Raw genomic sequence first — 17,870 nt, 5'->3', positions numbered from 1 at the left:
GCCGGGGCTGGCGGGGAGCCGGGCTGGGGGCGGGGGGCGGGCGCTCCCTGCGGGAAGCCGGGGGGTGGGGGAGCCCCGGCCGCGCCGGCTCCCGGCGCGCTCGGCCTCGGTGGGGAGGGCGGCGGGCCCCGAGCGCGGCGGCGGCGGCGGAGGCGAGCGGCGCGGCTGCCCCGGGGCCATGTGGACGGGCGGCCGGCGGCCGGGCCGGCTCCGCCGGGCGGTGAGTACCTGCGAGCGGAGCGGGCGCGGCGCGGGCACCGGCGGGGGGCGGGGCGGGCGCCACCCACGCCCGGGGCGGGCTCTGCACGGCACCCCTGCTCGGGCCGGGGCGGAGGGGGGGGGGGCGGGGAGCGGCTGTCCAGCCTCCTCTCCGCCGCCCGCGGCGCCCCCTCCGGTACCGGGGCGCCAGGGCCCCGCGGCGGGGGCTTCGCCGGCCGGGGTCGGGTCGGGGGGAGGGGGGCCCGGGCACCCCCGGGAGCCCGGCAGTCTCGGGGCGGGGCGGGGACTCGGCCTCCGCGCGCGTGGCTCTGTCCCTCCCCGCCCCTCCCCCTCGCCAGCCCGAGCGATCGCCCCCAGACCCGCGCGTCCCGGCCGGGGCGGGGGCCCGGGGCGGGGACAGGGGACAGGTAGCCGGGTGTGCCGGCAGGCCTCGTCCCGCCCTGCGTCAGGGGGCAGGGCCAGACCCGGCTCGGGGAGGCCGCCCCAGAGGCCCAGGAGCCGGAAGGAGGCTGGACCCCGGGGCCGGTTCCCTGAGCGTTCGCGGCGCGTGGGCGCGCGCCGAGCCCCGGACGCGCTCGGTCCTGCTCAGGACCTGCCGGGCAGGTGCTCACGTGGCCCTCAGTGACACGCGGGGAAACTGAGGCCAGGGCCGCCCGGCTGGCGCTCCCACCCTCCCCGAACCCCGGCTCGTTGTTTGGGAATTTCTGCCCTAGCGCTTCCGCTTCCTGCCGGGTTTAGAGGTGTTTCCTTCCTCGTCTGTGCCCCACCCCATCCCCAGTGTGGCGCCTCTGGGGCAGGAACAGCGTGGGCGACCTCCTGGAGTCTCCCGAGCGGGCAGGATGGGAGAGAGTAGGCACCCAAGAGTGAGTGGGGGCGGCCCAGTGAGAGCGACTGCCACCTGCAGGGCCCGGGTCGTCCCCTCCGCCCTGTGCACGGCAGGGGTCAAGGCCTTGGGGCTCTGTGGGGCAGAGTCTCCCTGGGCCTGGCTCCTTCTGAGGTCCCAGTGCCCTCCAAATCTAAGCGCCCATAGGACAGGTCGCTTCCCTTCACTGGGCCCCAGTTCCACCACCCACCAGTCACAGCAAAGCCCCTTTCTATGCCCGGGGTCAGTGAGGACCGTGGGAGAAAGCCCCTTGCCATCCAGGCAGGCCCAGTGTAGCACTGCCGGCTGGGGCAAGTGGCCGATGGGGGCGGCTCTGCCTGGCATCTGTGACGTGCAGGGCGGGGAGGCGGCAGCAAGGGCCCTGGCAGCGTCCCCGAAAACCCTTAATTTTCCCGACTCTCACTATAATCAGGGCGGCCCAGCAAAGCAAGCACAGTGGCAGATGCGGCTTCTTCCCGGCTGCTCAGCACATTGGTGCCGGGCGCAGGCCGGCTGTGCCTCCGTGGAGGACCCTCCCCAGCTCCTGTCTCTTATTTATAGCCTCGCCAGCTCTGTGCTCTGCTTATCCTCAGAACCTGGAGCTGTTCGCACCTGGGATGCTGAGCAAGGCGGCTGAAGGCTGCCGGCCCGGAGACCGTCTTGTGGGATGGACTTTCCATGGGCTGAGGCGGGATGGGAGACATTTCCAGGTCTGGGAGGGAAGTGAGTCAGAAGCGGTGTGTTAGATGGTTTCCCATTCACTTGCGGGGACGCTTGGGCCCGGCGTCTGGCCCACAGCAGTCGCTGTTAATGGAGCACCTACTATGTGCCAGGCCCAATCTCGGCATTTTCATGCATCATAGCCACTCTGAAGGAGCGCCCTGCTCCTGCAGGCACAGTGCCACAAATAGTTCCTCACATCCCAGGAGGTGAGGTCCAAGGGCTGAGTCAGAGCTGAACAGGTGAGGGTAGTGCAGTGTCGGAGGTGCTGCATGGGTCGGGGCCTGGGGGAAGAAGGGAGAGTGCTAGGATCAGAAAAGGCTCGGCCCTGCAGGAGTTTGGAGGTCAGGGGCATGGCCATGGGCAGGGTGAGGTGACTGCTCCCCTCAAAGCAGGTAAAGATTCCCAGGGACAAACCCACGGGTGGGTGACCCTGAGGCTCACTTCGCTGGGTCTGTAATTGCCCTCAGCCTCCCTTCCTGGCTCCCCCTCCTGCCCCAGGGCTGGTCACCAGCCTGGTGGAGAGGCATGGATACGAAGCTGGAGTCTTGAGTTCACGTCCCTCCTCTGCCGCTGATTTACTGTGGCAAGGCCCTGCCCCTCTCAGGGCACAGCACCTGTCACAGTCGAGGGAACGACTTCCGCCCCAAAGCAGGCCCCAGATGGTAGCTGTCGGGAGAAGCAGACCAGAGCTGTCTCTATTGATTCAGTATTATAGGATGAATGAATGAGTGAGTAAGTGATTGAGCTCTGTACTCACCTAGCACACTCCCCCCGTGCACCCACCTCTGCACCAGTGGAGAAGCAATTGTGGGGTGGGCCGCAGTGTGTGGACAGACAATGACGGGAAGCACAGAGCGGGACGGATGGGACAGCGGGAGGCATGGATAGAAAGTAGGGGGGTGGGTGAGGGGGAGCAGAGACTGACGGACGTAAGTGGCTGGGTAGATGGGCGTGGACGGAAGGATTGACAAGGATACAGGACTGGATGAAGAGAACGGGACGTCAGTGGATGGATAGATAAATGGACCGATAGGTAGGAAGATGCATTTCTGATGCATCTGGCGACACAGAGGAACGGATGCAAGGATCTGCGATGGATGGACAGATGTCAACAGAGGGACGGATGGATAGGGGATGGACGGATACGGGGACTAGAGGGTAGTGGACGGGGGAGTACGTGTCAGCAGATGACAGGTGCAGACACGGATGCACAAGTGGGCACGTGTGAACGGATGAGTGGCTCGAGGGACCGATGGGTCGAAGGCTGGGTGGAGCATCTTGATTCCCTAGGTGCCGGTGTCTTGTTCACAGAGCCCCGATTCCGTGATAGCATAGCGGGAAGGCTGCAGGGCTGCAGAGAGGGCAAGGGGTCACTGGGCTTCTCCAATTACGTGTTGCGCGATGGAGTAGCTGTGTAGCCTCTGGTAAAGACAGGCGGCCAGCGGGGAGTCCTGCGGGGAACCCCTTGCCCAGGGAGACTTCCTGGGAGGCTGGGATGGCTCAAGTGCACAGCCCTTCTGAGGAAGAAAGGCTGGGACAGAACCCAGGGTGCAAACGCTGATGGCACAGAGCATGTGCGTGGATGCTGGGGACTCGAGACAGCTGAGGCCTGTGGCTGCCCTCTAGGGTTCTCAGGCCAGCAGGGAAATATCCAGAAGCCATGAGATAGGATGGTTAAAGGCAGAGTATGAGAACTCTCAGCCCCCCCCCCCCCATCATCATCCATAAAAGCGCAACGGTAATAGAAACTTCTGCACTGGCATGAGAGAGGCCCCAGGAAGGGGACAGCAGTCTTGCCACTGTTTATTGCAGTACCTGGCCTATGGCAAGCCGTGGCTGTTGACCAGTGACCCCTCAGAGCCCAAGTCCTCCGCCATGAAATGGGGTAGCAAGTCCTGGCTCGGGGGGTTGCTGTGAGAGTAAGTGAGGTAATGTTTTGGAACCATGAGTGGATGTCCAATATGCCCTACCCATCCTGCATCCCATCGTTACGACAACGGGAGCTTGCCTTAGGACAAGGTCTCCCCGCTCCAGCCCAGCAGGCCCTGGGGAGCTGTGCCTCTCCTCTCTCCGAGCTCACAGAGGCCAGCTTCGCACCCGTGGGATCAGGGAGGGTCCAGGCAGTGGTGGGGGGCGGAGGGGGTGCTGGAGAGGAAACGGGTGAGTACTTGACCTATGGGGTTCCCCTCCCGGGTCTGCTGTGTCCAAGCCGTGGGACCTTGGACAAGTCACTTTGCCCAGCTGAGACTCTGCTTCTTTGAGCATGAGAGCCCACAGCCGTCCCACCTCACAGGGCTGGGCGAGGATTTGGGCCATGATGCAGGTGCATGCCCGGCACGGAGCCTGGCACATAGTAGAGACTCAAGAAGTGCGGCTGAAATAGATGAGTCAAGGAGCAGGGGCTGTCACGCCAGGAGCTGTGAGGCTCTTTCAGGAGAAGCAGCCCGGGCTGCTGAGAGGTGAGCAGGCCCAGGCTGCAAGCTTCGGCAGCTGGCAGCATCCTCTGGGGCCTCCGGCCCAGGCGGCAGAGAGCCAGTGGGTTGTTATGACAACGAGAACTTGTCTGATGCAGCCGGCAACTCTAGGAGAAGCTCAGAGGACCGACTGGCCAGAGCCCCTGGAACGCTCCCATGATCACACATACTTGGGAAATGACACATTAGAGCCCTGCGCTCATGAGTCCCGAGATCCTACTAGATGCCAGGCTCCATGCTGGAGGCACCCAGCACCTGTGTTCTCACACCGCTTCCCACCACTGCCCCTGAACTGGGCATCCACCTGCATGTGACGGTTAGGGGACATGACTTGCCCAAAGTCCTGTTGCGGGGGTTGGAGAGGGATTTGACCTTGGATCTGCCGCCTCCCACTGGTGATGGTGATGGAGATGGTGATGGGGCAGGGGCTGGTCGGCTGTTGCTGGGGGGAGGTATCCAGGTGTGAAGGGGTGGCTGTCAGGGGACTGCAGGGATCGGGGGGATGCTGTGACTTTCCTTAGAGCCTGAGATCCCTGCTCCCCCCAGTGCTCAGCCCAGCATGGGTGGCTCAGTGGTAGAATTCGCGCCTGCCCCAGTGCCCAGCCCAGAGGAAGTCCACTCTGGAACTACTTGTTGAGCACCTACTATGTGCCTAGGCCTGTGCGGAGAATGAGGATAGAGTAGAGCTTGCATTCCAAGAGGACACAGAGAATGAATGATCACACACATACCCCTCGCAGCTGGGGGCTGTGCTATGAGAAGAGTAGGGACTACAAGAGGCTAACGCGAGAGGACCTGATCTGACCTGTGGGCTGCAAGGGGACAGGCTATTGACTGGGACCCTGACATTTAGATAGAAATTAGGTGATGAGACAAACGGGAAGAGGGGGGAGGGGGAATGATTCTGATGGTGGGAATAGCATGTGCAAAGGCCCTGAGGCCAGGTAGGGCTTAACACATGCAGGAACTTGATGGCAGTTCCAGGGGGGTATCCAGGGTAGAGACGACACCTTGGTGTCTCCAGAAAAGACGCTGGACTGTCAGGGCCTTGCAGGGCATATGAGTGTGTGACATTGTCTGGCCATTGATCTGGTCTGTGTTTTAAAGTTCGTACTGGGACGTTTGTGGGATGGACCAAGCTGGACCCGCTTCTGTGGAGCGGAGCTCACGGAGCTTTTCACATATTCAGTCATGGGTGCTGTGGAGATTCAGAGAGGTGTCCAGCTGAGTCCGGAAAAGAAGGGGTCCCTAGCACGTGATGTGAGCCATCCGGGCACCACCAGCAGGGGCCCCAGGTTCATAGCCATGAGTAGGCCACCAAGGAGAGTCAAGGCCATGCTCTAAGCGATGCCACAAACTCAGATGGTGACAGTGGCCACCAGCTGGCCCACCAAAGACCTGGGGCTGCCACCCCCCGGCGAGCCTTCCTCTGACTCATGTGGGTGCGTCCCGGGAAGAAATCCTGCCTCCTGGCCTCCTGAGATGCCAGAAGCAGGCGTATTTCCCTCCACACCAAGGAGGAAGTGCCCAGGCCTGGCTCTGGCCTTTCTGGGCTGATCTCCCCCCATTCCACTCCCCATTTAACTACACCCCGGGTCCCCGTGTGCCACTATCCCTCGCCTTATCCCCTGTGTATCATTGAGGGATTGCCCACAGCTGCTAGTGACAGAGGCTGGAAGTAACCATAGCTTAAATAAGACCGGGGTTATTTCTCTCAAGTTACAGCACCAGAGGCAGGTGGTCCAGGGCTGGTGCGATGACTCAGTGGTCATCAGGAACCCAGGTTCCTTTTGTCTTTCTGCTCCCCCACCCCTTGTGTATGGGTTCTGCCACAAGTTTGCCTCATGGTGCAACTTAGCTGCAACGGCTCCTCCCATCACTTCCATGTTCCAGTTAAGAAGCAGGAGGGTGGGGAATGGGAGCAAAAGAAGCCCGTGCAAGCTGTCTGACCCTCACCCAATAACTTCTGTTTGTATCTCCTTGGCTACCCCTGGCTGCAAAGGAGCCTGAGAAATGCAGTCTTTGAGCTGAGTATCTTGCCTCCCAGAATAAAATGAGTTCCTTACTAAGGACGAATGGGGGAACAGTGGGCAGCCAGCAGTGTCCATCATACCCTCCCAATTTGCTGGATCCATGGCGTTCCAATTCCCCCTTCTTCGGGCCCTGTGCTCAGTCTCATGGCCACTGTTAGGGTCGTCGCTGTGCCGCCTGCCTCTCCACACCCATGCGCCCGGCGCCACACCTGGCAGAGGAGGGGAGATGTTGTGGGGCCCAGCCCAGCCCCCTCCCCACACACAGCAGGTGCTCAGCCAGTGCAGGCTGCCTCCCCAGGCAAAAACAGAGCTCAGGACATGACCTTCTCTGTAGCACTCACTGGGCCCTGAAGCCCAGCTCCCACTTAGTGAGAATCAATTTAGGGGTGGGAGCCCCTGCCCCCCCCCCGCGACATCCCTGGATCGATGGGCAGGCGGGCATTGAGCTGATCGCTCTGGCCAATGGGAGATGGGCGGCCGTGACCCCCTCCCAAAAGAGGGCGTGGGGATCCCAGCCCCGTGGGAGGAGAGAAGTGGGGCTAGTGAGGTACTTGGAGAGGCTTGACCTTGGACTGACTACGGAGGATGCTCTCAGGGGCCAGCTCCCAGGCACAGGGCCCTGACCCCAGCAGCCCCAGGCAGGATGGCCGCAGCTCCCTCTTGGAGCCCGGGGCCAAAGCCACCAGGAAGGAAGCCTGCAGAGGGGACCTTCGAAGCCGCAAGCCAAGTCCCACTCTGGGCCGGAGCCGCGAGGGCCAGACGCGTTGCCCTGGCTGGGCGGGCCGGCTGGGCCAGGAGGGCACGCAGGCGTCACCTGCCCTGCTGTCCACCCCAGAGCCCCCAGGCGCGGGCAGCAAGGCCGCCGGGGGCCCCCTGGCCCGGCTGGGCCGCCGACGGGAGGCCAGGCTCCCCTTCTCCAGGTTCCTGGATGAGGTCACCGTACGAGTGCTGGACCCCGGGACCCTGGAGGCCTTCCGGGGGCCCAGAGGCCGCAGCCCGGAGCCCTCCCCGGGGGAGCGAGCCCCAGGCCCAGCCCAGGAGCCCCTCCCCGGAGCTGCGGCCCCGGAGAAGACCCTGGCCCTGAGCCCTCCGCTCTCCCCAGAGGCGGCCCCCGAGGCTGCCAGCAGGGCGGGGGCTGGCCGGGCCGTGGAGACCGGTGGGTCTCGAGCGGGCAGCAGCAAGTGTGGAGGCCCAGCCGCCTCCCCCCGGAGGCCTCCAAGCCGGGTGAGTCTCAGCCTCAGCGCCCCCCCCCCCCACCCCGCCTGCGGGCGGCCTGGCAGAGGTCTGCTGCGGTCCCCTCCCTCCTTGCTCCATGTGCCTTCTCCCCGGGAGTCCCCGCTGACCCCTTCCAGCTCCCTCATCAGGCCGCTTTCATAATATCTGTAACAGGCAAGACCTTAAGAACCCAGCGAATGGGTCTCTACGGTGAAATTTCTGGCTTCGGGGCAGGCGGAAGAGTTGGGAACCTAGTGCGCGTGCGGCACGGTATTGATATCAGCCCCCATGGGCAGAGCCCTCTGTGTCTTACCACGGGATTTCGTGATTATCCCTTTGCACGTTTGAACCTCAGACACCTCCATGCAAGAATATGTCACCATCCTGTCGGAAAGATAGATGGGTCTGTGTCTTTCACTAATTCCCCATTAAAAATTTTTTTAATGTTTTTACTTATTTTTGAGAGAGAGAGACAGAACACAAGCAGGGGAGAGGCAGAGACAGAGGGAGACACAGAATCCGAAGCAGCCTCCAGGCTCCGAGCTGTCAGCACAGAGCCCGACGCGGGGCTGGAACTCACGGACCGCGAGATCGTGACCTGAGCCGAAGTCGGAAGCTCAACCGACTGAGCCACTCAGGCGCCCCTTGGCTCCTCATTTTTTTTTTTTTTTACAATGTTTATTTATTTTTGAGAGAGAGAGAGAGAGATAGAGCTTGAGCAGGGGAGGGGCAGAGAGAGGGGGAGACACAGAATCCGAAGCAGCCTCCAGGCTCCGAGCTGTCAGCACAGAGCCCGATGCGGGGCTCCAACTCCCGGACCGTGGGATCGTGACCTGAGCCGAAGTCGGACGCTCAACCGACTGAGCTACCAAGGCACCCCCTCAATTCCCCATTTTGTAGGTCACGTGGGGAGTCTGGGCTAGGACCGAGGTCTTCAAATCTAAATGCAGGTGTCCTTCTCAGCACCCCGGCACCGCCCTGCACACTTGCCAGCCCACCTTGGTGCCGACCTCTGTCCCCCAAACCGTCCGTGTCCCCGGGGGCCAGAGGGGCTTTTATGGGCTCTTGAGGACACGGCCCCGTCCTGACTTCTCCGGGCACAGGACCCAAGTGGGGGCCGCAGGCCCAGGTTGGCGGAGCTCGCAGCCAGGCCCGTCCTAGGATGGCCTCTCTACAGGGAAAGGTTCCTTTAAAAACAAAATTCTGCGTGTTCTAACTCTTGATCCCAGGCCTCGGTGCACCCCCAGGAGGTTGGTGCCGTCATTAGGCTCCTCGCATCCAGAAGAGGAAACTGAGTCTCAGGCCACGCGGAGGAGTCAGGGTTGGGCGCAGGCAGTCTTAGCCTCCCCCCCTGCCCCCCTGCTCTTTGGTGTTTCTTGCCCCCCAGCCACTTGCCTTTTCCTCCCGGGGAGGGCCGGGAGCAGTGAGGCCACTAGTGAGTCCTGGGCATTTGCAGCCCTCCGGCCCTTGCCTTGGGGCCAGCTGCACCAGCTCAAGGATCCACGGGCTGCTGGTGACCTGGACAGGTCACCCGCCCTCACGCCTCCGGGCCTTGGCTTCCCCAGCCATGAAAAGGCAGGAATGATCACGATTTCTCTTTTGCCTTGTCACAGGGAAAGCATCCAACAGGTACCTGACAAGCATCGGGACCCCCGCCTCCTCCACAAGGGCCCGGCAATCTGGGACCCCTGCCTCTGCGCCACTCTGAGCCCTGCACACGGCGCAGCCCTCACTCTGGGGACACTGGGCCCCGGGGGAGCTCCGTGACGCCCAGGCCTCTGGAGGGTTCTGTCTCAAGGCTCTTCACACACGCCTCCCAGGACCGCCCGGTGGCACAGGGCTGCGGGGACCTGTCGGGGCCCAGCAGTGGGTGCCAGGAGGCAGGGCTCCGTCCTGAGGCCCTGCCGAGGTTCCTTCCCAAGGGAGGGGGAGGGCGGTATCGGCCCTCCCCACCCCCACCCCCAGGGCCATATCGCGTGGTGAGCACCTGTTCTGGAACCCCGAACCCCTCAGCTCCAGCCTCACACCAAGTACTCAAAATAGGCGGGTCAGAGAGGTACCAGGATCAGCCTGTTTCACAGACCAGGAGCAGGCTCAGAGAACGGAGCCGAGTTCTCCGTGTCCTCACGGGCGTGTGGGAGCGGGAGGATCAGAGGTCATGGGCGCGGGTGCCTGGCACAGAGTAGGAGTTCAGTCACTGGCATGATGATGGTGACGAAGGTCGCGATGGCGGTTCCTCTGCTGTGTGTCTCCTGCCCTCCCAGCCTGGACAGGGCTGTGTCCCCAGAACTGTTGCCAGGGTGGGGGTGGGGGGGCTCCAGTCATTAACCTGAAATCCCTCTTTTGAGGCCAATGCCCGGAGGTTTCACCATTAACACCTTCAGGGAGGGAGCTATAAACCAGGGGAGGGCCCTGGATTTTAGTCCTGCCTCTGTCCCGTCTGGTGAGTGGCCGTGGGTGACCCTGGTGCTCCCCTTCATTGTCTAGCAAGCAAGGAGCTCCTGCGGAAGGTCTCTGAGACCTCCTCTTCTCACTGTCCCCGGGCCCGAGTGACAGTATGAGTGACTTAAGCCAGCCATTGTCTGTGGTCAGAAGACGAGAGTGGGAGGGCCAGAGTCAGGGTCAGGGTCAGGGTCATGGAAGGAGAGGCAGGCTGGGGCTCTAAAGGAGCCCAGGTGGGGTTGTAACCAGACCCCTGCTACCAGGCCTGGGAGTCCCCAGATCCTGTCCCAGGAGCTTTCCCACTGAGCGACCCAGACAAGTCATTCCAGACTCCGGGCCTCAGTCTCCCCAAGTTAAGCTGCCGGGTCCGTTAGGTGTGGATGGCGCCTCTCCCCAGCGGGGGAGCCCCCCCGAGGTGCCTCTTGGGGGTGGGGGGAGCTGCTTCCTAGCTCCCCAACTGTTGCCACGTGGGAATGTGGGCCGGAGTTGCCAGATCTTGCAAATTTTCAGTAGAAGCCAAAAATATGGAATTTAAAATGTAAACTCTCCCAATTTTTAAATGTTGGCTCAAATGTTTTTTAAAAAATTTTTAAAACCTCTTGCAGGCCAAATACAACATGCTGGTAAGCCAGATTTAGCTCTGGAGGCCAGCTTGCAGCCGCACACGGCTGGGAACCCGAGGCCCTGCCTGAGGCGACACGGAGCCCAGCCGAAGGAAGGCGGGCGGGGTGGGAGGTAGGGCGGGGCGGCCCTCCGTCCAGCACCAGGGACAGGGACGCTCTGGGGGGGGGGGGGGCCCATCTGGGGACAGCAGCACCAAGCCAGGGCCCGAGTTCCCCTCCCCAACCTGCTGGGTGACCTCTGGCAAGCGCCCACCCCTCTCCACCCCATCAGGTGAGGACAGGACAGCACACGGCTCACCTCGGTCCTGCGCCTAAGGTGACCTGCTGCGTCCCCAGCACAGGCCAGCCCTGAGTGGGATGCTGAGGGACCCGGTATGTGAGTGCTGTCCCCCCCCCCAGCTCCTGGAACCCCCACCCTCATCCTAGTTCCCTCTGCTCCTTCTTGGTGTCCTTGGCCGCCTCTCCAGTGCTGCCTCCTCGCCGGCCACTCCCCCTCCACCCCCGGACCTGGGCCCTCCATGTTCTCCCCCACCCCTTCCACCTGCTCAGACCCTCTGGGCACCTTTCCCACCTCCACCCCCTCCCCACAGGCCTGGATTTAGGCCGGTGGCGCCTCCAGCTGGGCTCCTGGAGCCCTGCACTTGCCCTTCTGTGCCCCCTCCTCGCGGCAGCCTCTCGGACAGTCCTCTGTTGGCCCAGCGGGGCTTCCCACCGGCTCGTCCTGACTATGGCCCGCGAGACCCCCGCCCCCTGCTCCCACTGCTGACCAGATGCTTCCAGACTCACCAGGCGCCCCGCGCCCAGGGCCTGCTGCTCCCACCGACTGCTCCCCAGTCGTGGCTCACAATTCACCTTGACCTCCCTCAGCCTTCCCTCCTCAGCGGACTTGTCCCATCAGACACTGGGCCAGCAGGGGCGCTGTGCTGACCTCCGGAGCCATCTGCCTCCGGCCCGCAAATATCAGAACATCAGCACCCAGAGGACACAGAACCCCCCTCTGGTTTGTTCTCTGCTGAGTCCACTAGAACAGGGCACACGGTGAATGTTTGTTGAATGAGTGCAAGAAGTCAAGAAGGGGTGGAAAGCATCTTAGAAGGCCGTCCGCCCCAAATGATTAAATTAAATTAAAAGGCTCTCCAGAGGAGCCCCATCCCCAAGACAGTCCCCTATACCTGGCTACCTTGTCGCTCACAGTGCCCTTCGAAATTTTTCCATCCTCCCTGGATAAGGGATTGAGCTCAGAGAATTCCAGAGACTTGTCAGAGGTCACACAGCTGCATAGGGGGCCCAAGTCTTCATCCGTGGGAGGTGGTGACCCCTGTCTTTGTCACACCCAGGGTTTGTGCCCCCCACGCCAGGCCTTATCCCTCTGGCCTCCACATTCTTCAGCTTGTTTTCTCCCTTGCAGGTGAAGTCAGGGAGCAAGATAAAGGGGAAATTGAGGAAGCCAGAGCCCCGAGTGGGTTTAAGGAGGCCCCGGGGTTGGAGCACTAGTGTCAGGGTCTGAGAGGCCAGCTCCCGGCCCCAGGCGAGGGCAGGGACCGGCCCAGGGTCACAGGAGGAGTCGGAGGCAGAGCTGGCCTCTGGGGCCAGAACCCAGGCTCCGTGTGTCCCAGGCCTGGCTCTCAGCACCAAGCAGACCTGTCCCTAGACAGGGACTCACTTTCCTTCTCTGTAGTTTCGGGAACAGAGGATTTGGAGAGGGGCTTGGAGAAGGAGGACCCACACCCTCAGAGGGGCGCCTGGGGCAGGACCCTGTGCCGCCGTGTCCTTGGGCTCGGGTGCTGCCCAGCTTGGGGGTGGTGAGGAATGGTGGGGGCCAGGAGAGCAGGAAGGCGCTCAGGCTGTGTGGCAGGTCCGTCTGGCTGGGGATTAAGAGCAAATGCACTGGTTCGGGCATCACCGCTTGTCATTAGAGGCCCTGCCGTAGGGGTGTTGGTGGGGCAGGGGCAGGGCAGGCAAGTGACCAAGGAGGAGGGGTCCAAAGAGACCGGTGTGATGAGAGGGTCTTTGGTGGGTAAGGGGCTACTTCAGATGGGTGGTGAGAGAAAGAAGGCACTGGCCATGCAAGATCTGGGGCAGAGCATTCCAGGTGGAGGAAAGAAGTGCAAAGGCCCTGAGGCAGGAGCCAGCTGGGTGAGCTTGCTGGTCAGTGTGGTCTGCATGTGCCAAGTATGGGACAGATCAGGGGGCTGAGGTCAGAGGGTTAGGCAGACTTGCCTTCCTCCCTCGCCTCCTGAGAGTCCCTACTGTGCGCCAGGCACCTTGCCGAGGCGCCGCTGGGAGGGTGGCGGCTGTGGAAGGAACCACACGCAAGCGGCAGGGCTTTGTCTCTTGGACCGTCTGTTCTTGCATTTGTAAGGGGGGGGGGTCTGTGAGCCCCCCTCGCGAAGCCACTTTGAGGATTAAATGGGATTGATTTCTGCAACGGGGCTGAAGGCTGCACTGGCAGCGACAGGCCAGCTACAGGATGCACGGGCCCGTTTCTGCCCCGGGTGGCCCTCTGGAAGCTCAGAGTTGTGCAGGGTGGAAGGGAAGGTCGCAGGGGCAGGAGGAGGTGGCGGTCGGCAGGCGGCTCAGAGTGGGGCTCAGGGTGTGGGGGGAGGGGCTTTCTAGGCCGGTGGGGCAGACCCCCCCCCGGGGAAGAGCCCAGAGAGCAGCTGGGCTGAGGCAAGGACCCGTGGCCAACAAGCTGGGCTCATGTGATGTTTTGGGGAAATGAAGGCGGCTGCGGGACCAGACCACCAGGAGGGGACAAGGGGAGAGCTTCGGGCAGACAGTGACAAGGTCACAGCGTGCTGCAGCACAAGAGCCATGGGGCCCTGAGTGTGGGAGGGCCCAGGGAAGAGCACTGGAGGGGCCGGAGGGGCCCTGGGGGTGTCTCACACTGGGGACCCTGGACCTCCCACGGTCTCCCCATACTCATGGTCCCCAACCATCCCTGCCCTCCTCCTATAACGGAGGAGACCCAGGCAGTGGCTTCCGTTCTCCTCCACCCAAGCCCCCAGGCAGGCCTCGGCTAACTTTGGGCGACTCTGAACAAGCCGTTTCGCGCTCTGGCCTTGCTTTTCTGATCTCTAAAATGGGCATGTCGGGAACATCCCCAGATCTCGTGGTGACGAACTGCAGAGTCACGACTTGGACATGGGACTTCTGGCCTCAACACCAAGACCATTGCCGAGGCACAGCGCCTCCCCACAGGGCCAGCCCGGCTGCTCCCCCTGCTCCCTAACCACGTACAGCTGTGACCACGCATCACATGTGCATTCAAAGCTTTGTGCAAGCTCCCAACCCCCGGGGGAGGTGCCAGGCTAGCCCTGGGACACAACTGGGAAAGGCCCTGCCCCAGGGAGCACACATCTGGTATGGAGGCCTGAACCAAACAACTCCACCGGGTCTCCACGGAGGGCTGCCTGGAGGAGGCAACCTTTAAGGGTGAGGGCACACGCACTGGGTCTGGAGAGAATTTGAGACGTCGTGGAAGGGTCAGGGCCAGGCTTCAGCGTCTGGAATAGTGGAGTGAAGGAAGGGGCTGCCCGGGTAGGTGCCAGGCTACACCCCATCCCTTCCTCTGCCAGCCTGCCCCCTGCCACCAGGGCGACTCAGCAGCCTCTCCTAAGTGTCCCTTCCTGGGAAATTCCCAGACAGACCTTTTAGAAGAGCTGAAACATTCCATGTAAATAATTAATGCTAGATTTTTAAAATTAAATTTTAATGCATTCTTATTAATTTGAGACAAACTCCCTGGCAGGTCATTGACTGTGAGTGATTGAGGCAACTAGAGACATATGAGGAACCGTCCCTAGCCTTTGGGGGGGAGAAGACCTCTCTGTGTGAGGGCTGGTTTCCAGGCCTGGCTGGGCTGTCTCTGGGCTTTGCTTTCCCCTGTCTGTAAAATGGGAGTGACTGCTTCCCCGGCAGGCAGGGCCGCCCTGAGGAGGAAATGGCCAGTGCCATGAACGTGGAAGGCGTGTGTGGGCCGTGGGGGTGGGAGCGCTTCGATCATCTTTGCCATTCTGCCGAGGGGGGGACTCCCAGGACAGGGGGCGGGGTATCACTTCTCAACCATTAGCCCCCAGAGCGCAGGGCTCCCCTCATTGGCTGCCCCCTCCCACCACTAGAACTTGGCCCGGAGCTAATGAATGTGGGGAACAGCGTCCGTGGATGAAGGAACGCTTGGACTCTTTGGGTTGGGTATGAACCTGGTTGGGGCTGACCCTGAGAAAGCCCGGCTCCTCCCACCCCTGCGCGGGCCCTGTGGAGGCCAGGCCTGCTGGGTGCTGGGGGTGCCCTGGCGAAGGGACGGGACGCCTGCCTGGAACTCACTGCCAGAGGGAGGAGGCAGGAAGAGGCTGGTGTAGGAGCTAGGCATGCAGTGTCCGTGTTTATTGAGCGCCTGCTGTATGCCCGGATCTAGTGTGCTGAGCGCGGTGATGGGGACCTGGGAAAGGTGGGCCTGGGGCAGACAGGGGGCTTCGCGAGAGCCACTGGCCCGGCGGCCAATTCTTTTTGTCTTAGGGGACGAGGGTGTTCAGAGGGGGGTCTGGGCTCGTGGTCTCCGACAACTTTTCGAGTGAGGATTGTGTCTGGCGGCCAATCCGGGGCCCTCGCGGATCCTTTTCTTCTAAAATTCCTTCCCCCGCCCAGCCCCTCCGCAGCCCGCGGGTGCTGAAGGGCAGCAGAGCGCTCCGTCCGCCTCCCCCTGCCCCCAACCCCGGCTCGCAGGTGAGGAAACAGGCCGGCGGAGTCCCGGGAGGGCCTGCCCGAGCACCCGGGGAGCCGGCGGCCGAGCCTGACGGAGGCCCCCGGGCCGGGCCTCCTAGCTCGGCGCAGTCGGCCGGGCTGCGCCCTCGCCCGGCGGGGCGGTGGGGGAGGCGGCGTGGGGCCCGGACCGGAGCGGAGCGCGCTCCCGGCGGACGCGGCGGCGGCGCCCGGAGCGAGGGGCCGGGATGGGCAGTCATCAGTCTTCCCAGGTGTGTCGCGTGGTCCCTGGGCTCAGCCCCGCGCCCCCCTTTAATGCCGGCCGTGGCGCGGAAAGACGGGGGAAAGCCCCCGGGAGCGGCCTCTCCCGGGCGATGGAGAGCCCGCCCCGCGCCCCCCGCTCCGCGCAGGAAGTGCGATCCCGCCCGGGCCGCTCGCGGTCCCCGTCGCTCGCCGGCGCCCGCAGGGTTAACGGCGGCGGGAGGGTCTCCCCGCCCGGCGCACAGAGGGGCTGCCCGGCTGCTCGGGGCTAGGCAGGGAGGGTCTCCGAGCCGCGCGCGGGCGGGTCTGCGCAAGCCCGGCAGGGAGCCCCGCCGGCGAGCCGACGCGCAGGGGTTAATCCCTCGGGCCCGGGAGGGGCGAGCCAGGCCCGGAACCCCAGAACCTGAGGGCAGCGGGGTCTCTGACTGAGGAGTCCGAGGTCCCAAATGCCATCGCCCTCGGATCGTGTGAGTGTCGGGTTCTGCAACCCCGTATGGCTCCCAGTTCCCGGATTCGAACATTCTCCGACTCGGAGATTCTGCGATTGCGGGCTCGGCTTCCTCCGGGAGGGAGCGCGGGGCTGCAAGGGTTAACGGGCGGGGCGGGGGGTGCGGGCGGTGGGGGGGGGACGGTAAGCAGCGGGGGCCGCGGCCACGGGAGAGTTAACGCGGCCGGGCCGGGCCCCCCTTCTCCGGGCGAGCCCGGGATCGCCCCGGGCCAGCCCCTTCTTCCCCCCCGGGGGGGGCGTAACTCGGTGGCGGGGAGCGCGGCGGCCCGGGCGGGCTCACCTGTTACTCGGCCGCGGCCCGGCGCACCACCCCCCCCCCGAGTCTCGGGGACCGGGGACGGGGGCTGGGGGCGCGCGGGCCGGGCTCTGTCGCCGAGCGAGCGGCGCGGGGTGCCCCGCCGCCGCGCCCGCCGGGTGCCCGCTGTGCCCGGCGCCGCCCGGCGCGGCCGCGGAGCGCACGCCTCCTGCCTGCTGACCCTCTCGTTTGGTTTCTCGCAGGCCTCTGCCGCAGACATGGAGAAACTCAGGTGAGTGCAGCGTCCTCCGAGCCGCGGCTCGCGCGGGGCCGGGTCGGGGTGGGGGCGCCCGGGAGGGCAGGGGGAGGGCTCCGCCCGGGCCGCCCCGGCGGGCCGGGTGTGCGGTGTGCGGTGCGGGACTGCGCGCGGCGACACGACGGGGAGCCCCTCGCGGGGGGCTCCTCCGCCCGGCCGGGGCCGCCGCGTCTGGTGGGGGGGCCGGTGCGCCGCGAGGACCTGCGCGCGCGCGCGCCCCCCCCCTCCCGGCCCGTGCCCCCCCCTGGACTCCCGGCTGTTCCCCCCCCTCCCCCACTCCACCCCGCGGGACCCTCCGGGTTTCCGCTCCTGCGGGTCGCGCCGGGTCCCCGCGCCGGCTGGTCCGCCACCCCCCCCACCCCCCCCACCCCCCCCCCCCCCCCCCGGCTGACAGTTGCCTGGTTCTGAGCTTTTAAGTTTCCGCCTCGTGGGGGCGGGGGTGGGGGATGGAGTCCTCGCGGCCGGCCGGGCGAGGCAGGCGCGTCTTGGAGCCATTTTGGGGGAATCCCGCGAGTCTGGGGAGCGTCCCCCGCGGCCTCCCTCGGGGTGCTCAACTTTGAGCCGCGGCGGACTCCACCGGGCTCCCTCCGCGGCAGGCCCGGGGAATCAGCCGATTTGAATATTCACGACTTCCTCCGCGACTTCCCTTGGCCACCCTGACCCCCACTTTGGGAACACCCCTCCTGTGTTTTCCTTCCGGAGTCTGAGCCGAGGCGTCGTGTGGGCAGCAGGCCCGGCTCTGGCTGCTGGGTTTCGGCACCGTCTCCGAAGTCCGGAGAGTCTCGCGACCCCTCCCCCTCCCCCTCCTCCCAAGGCCAGAATCGGGCATCCACGGGGAACGCTCCTTGCGGCCGGGACACCCATCCCCTGAGGGTCAGGGACCTGCCAGCCCAGGCTTATTCCAGAACATGGCCCTGGGTCTAGGGCAAGGAGACCCAGGGCCTTCCCAGCTGACCCTTAATGCTGTGGGTCAGTTCTTCCGTGAGTGCCCCGGGGGTCTCACACGGTGGCTCGGGACTGGCTGTTCAGAGAGGGGCCATCTCCTGGCCACTGAGCTGGAGCGCAGCCCTCTCCTGTGAGTCCCATGGGGCAAGGACCCACTTGTCCTGGGCTGGAAGGAGGGGTCCAATCTCTCAGGTCCTAGGAGCTCAGACCCCAAATCTGACGTGTAGCCAGGCCCGCCTTGTCATGGCCAAGGTCCAGGGGGGGCTGGAGAGGCCCAAGGGGCAAGCAAACCTGGCTGTGGCCACACAGATAC

At 64.1% G+C, this 17,870-nt stretch overlaps 1 protein-coding gene across 10 annotated transcripts in view; it reads left to right on the top strand.

The window, feature by feature from the left end:
* Positions 1 to 140: 140 nt before the first annotated feature.
* BEGAIN (brain enriched guanylate kinase associated) overlaps positions 141 to 17,870 on the top strand; it is a 44,239-nt gene continuing 26,509 nt past the window's right edge. For 3 of the 10 annotated variants that reach the window (XM_053224939.1, XM_053224936.1, XM_053224933.1), the window contains exon 1: positions 16,560 to 16,588. Coding sequence is in view for 8 of the 10 variants with exons in the window: in XM_053224936.1 (XP_053080911.1) it covers positions 16,575 to 16,588 (14 nt within the window). In the remaining 2 variants the exon portion in view is untranslated. Of the gene's footprint in view, positions 221 to 14,688; positions 15,042 to 15,437; positions 15,565 to 15,695; positions 16,021 to 16,559; positions 16,589 to 16,944; positions 17,582 to 17,870 lie in introns of those variants that run through there. The other 7 variants (XM_027066631.2, XM_027066628.2, XM_027066630.2 and 4 more) reach the window with 5 other exon arrangements.

The sequence above is a fragment of the Acinonyx jubatus genome, chromosome B3 (genome assembly GCF_027475565.1).
Source record: "Acinonyx jubatus isolate Ajub_Pintada_27869175 chromosome B3, VMU_Ajub_asm_v1.0, whole genome shotgun sequence".
Taxonomy (NCBI): domain Eukaryota; kingdom Metazoa; phylum Chordata; class Mammalia; order Carnivora; family Felidae; genus Acinonyx; species Acinonyx jubatus.
Note: the sequence above shows the minus strand (reverse complement) of the source record. Positions and strands in the feature narration are given on the sequence as shown.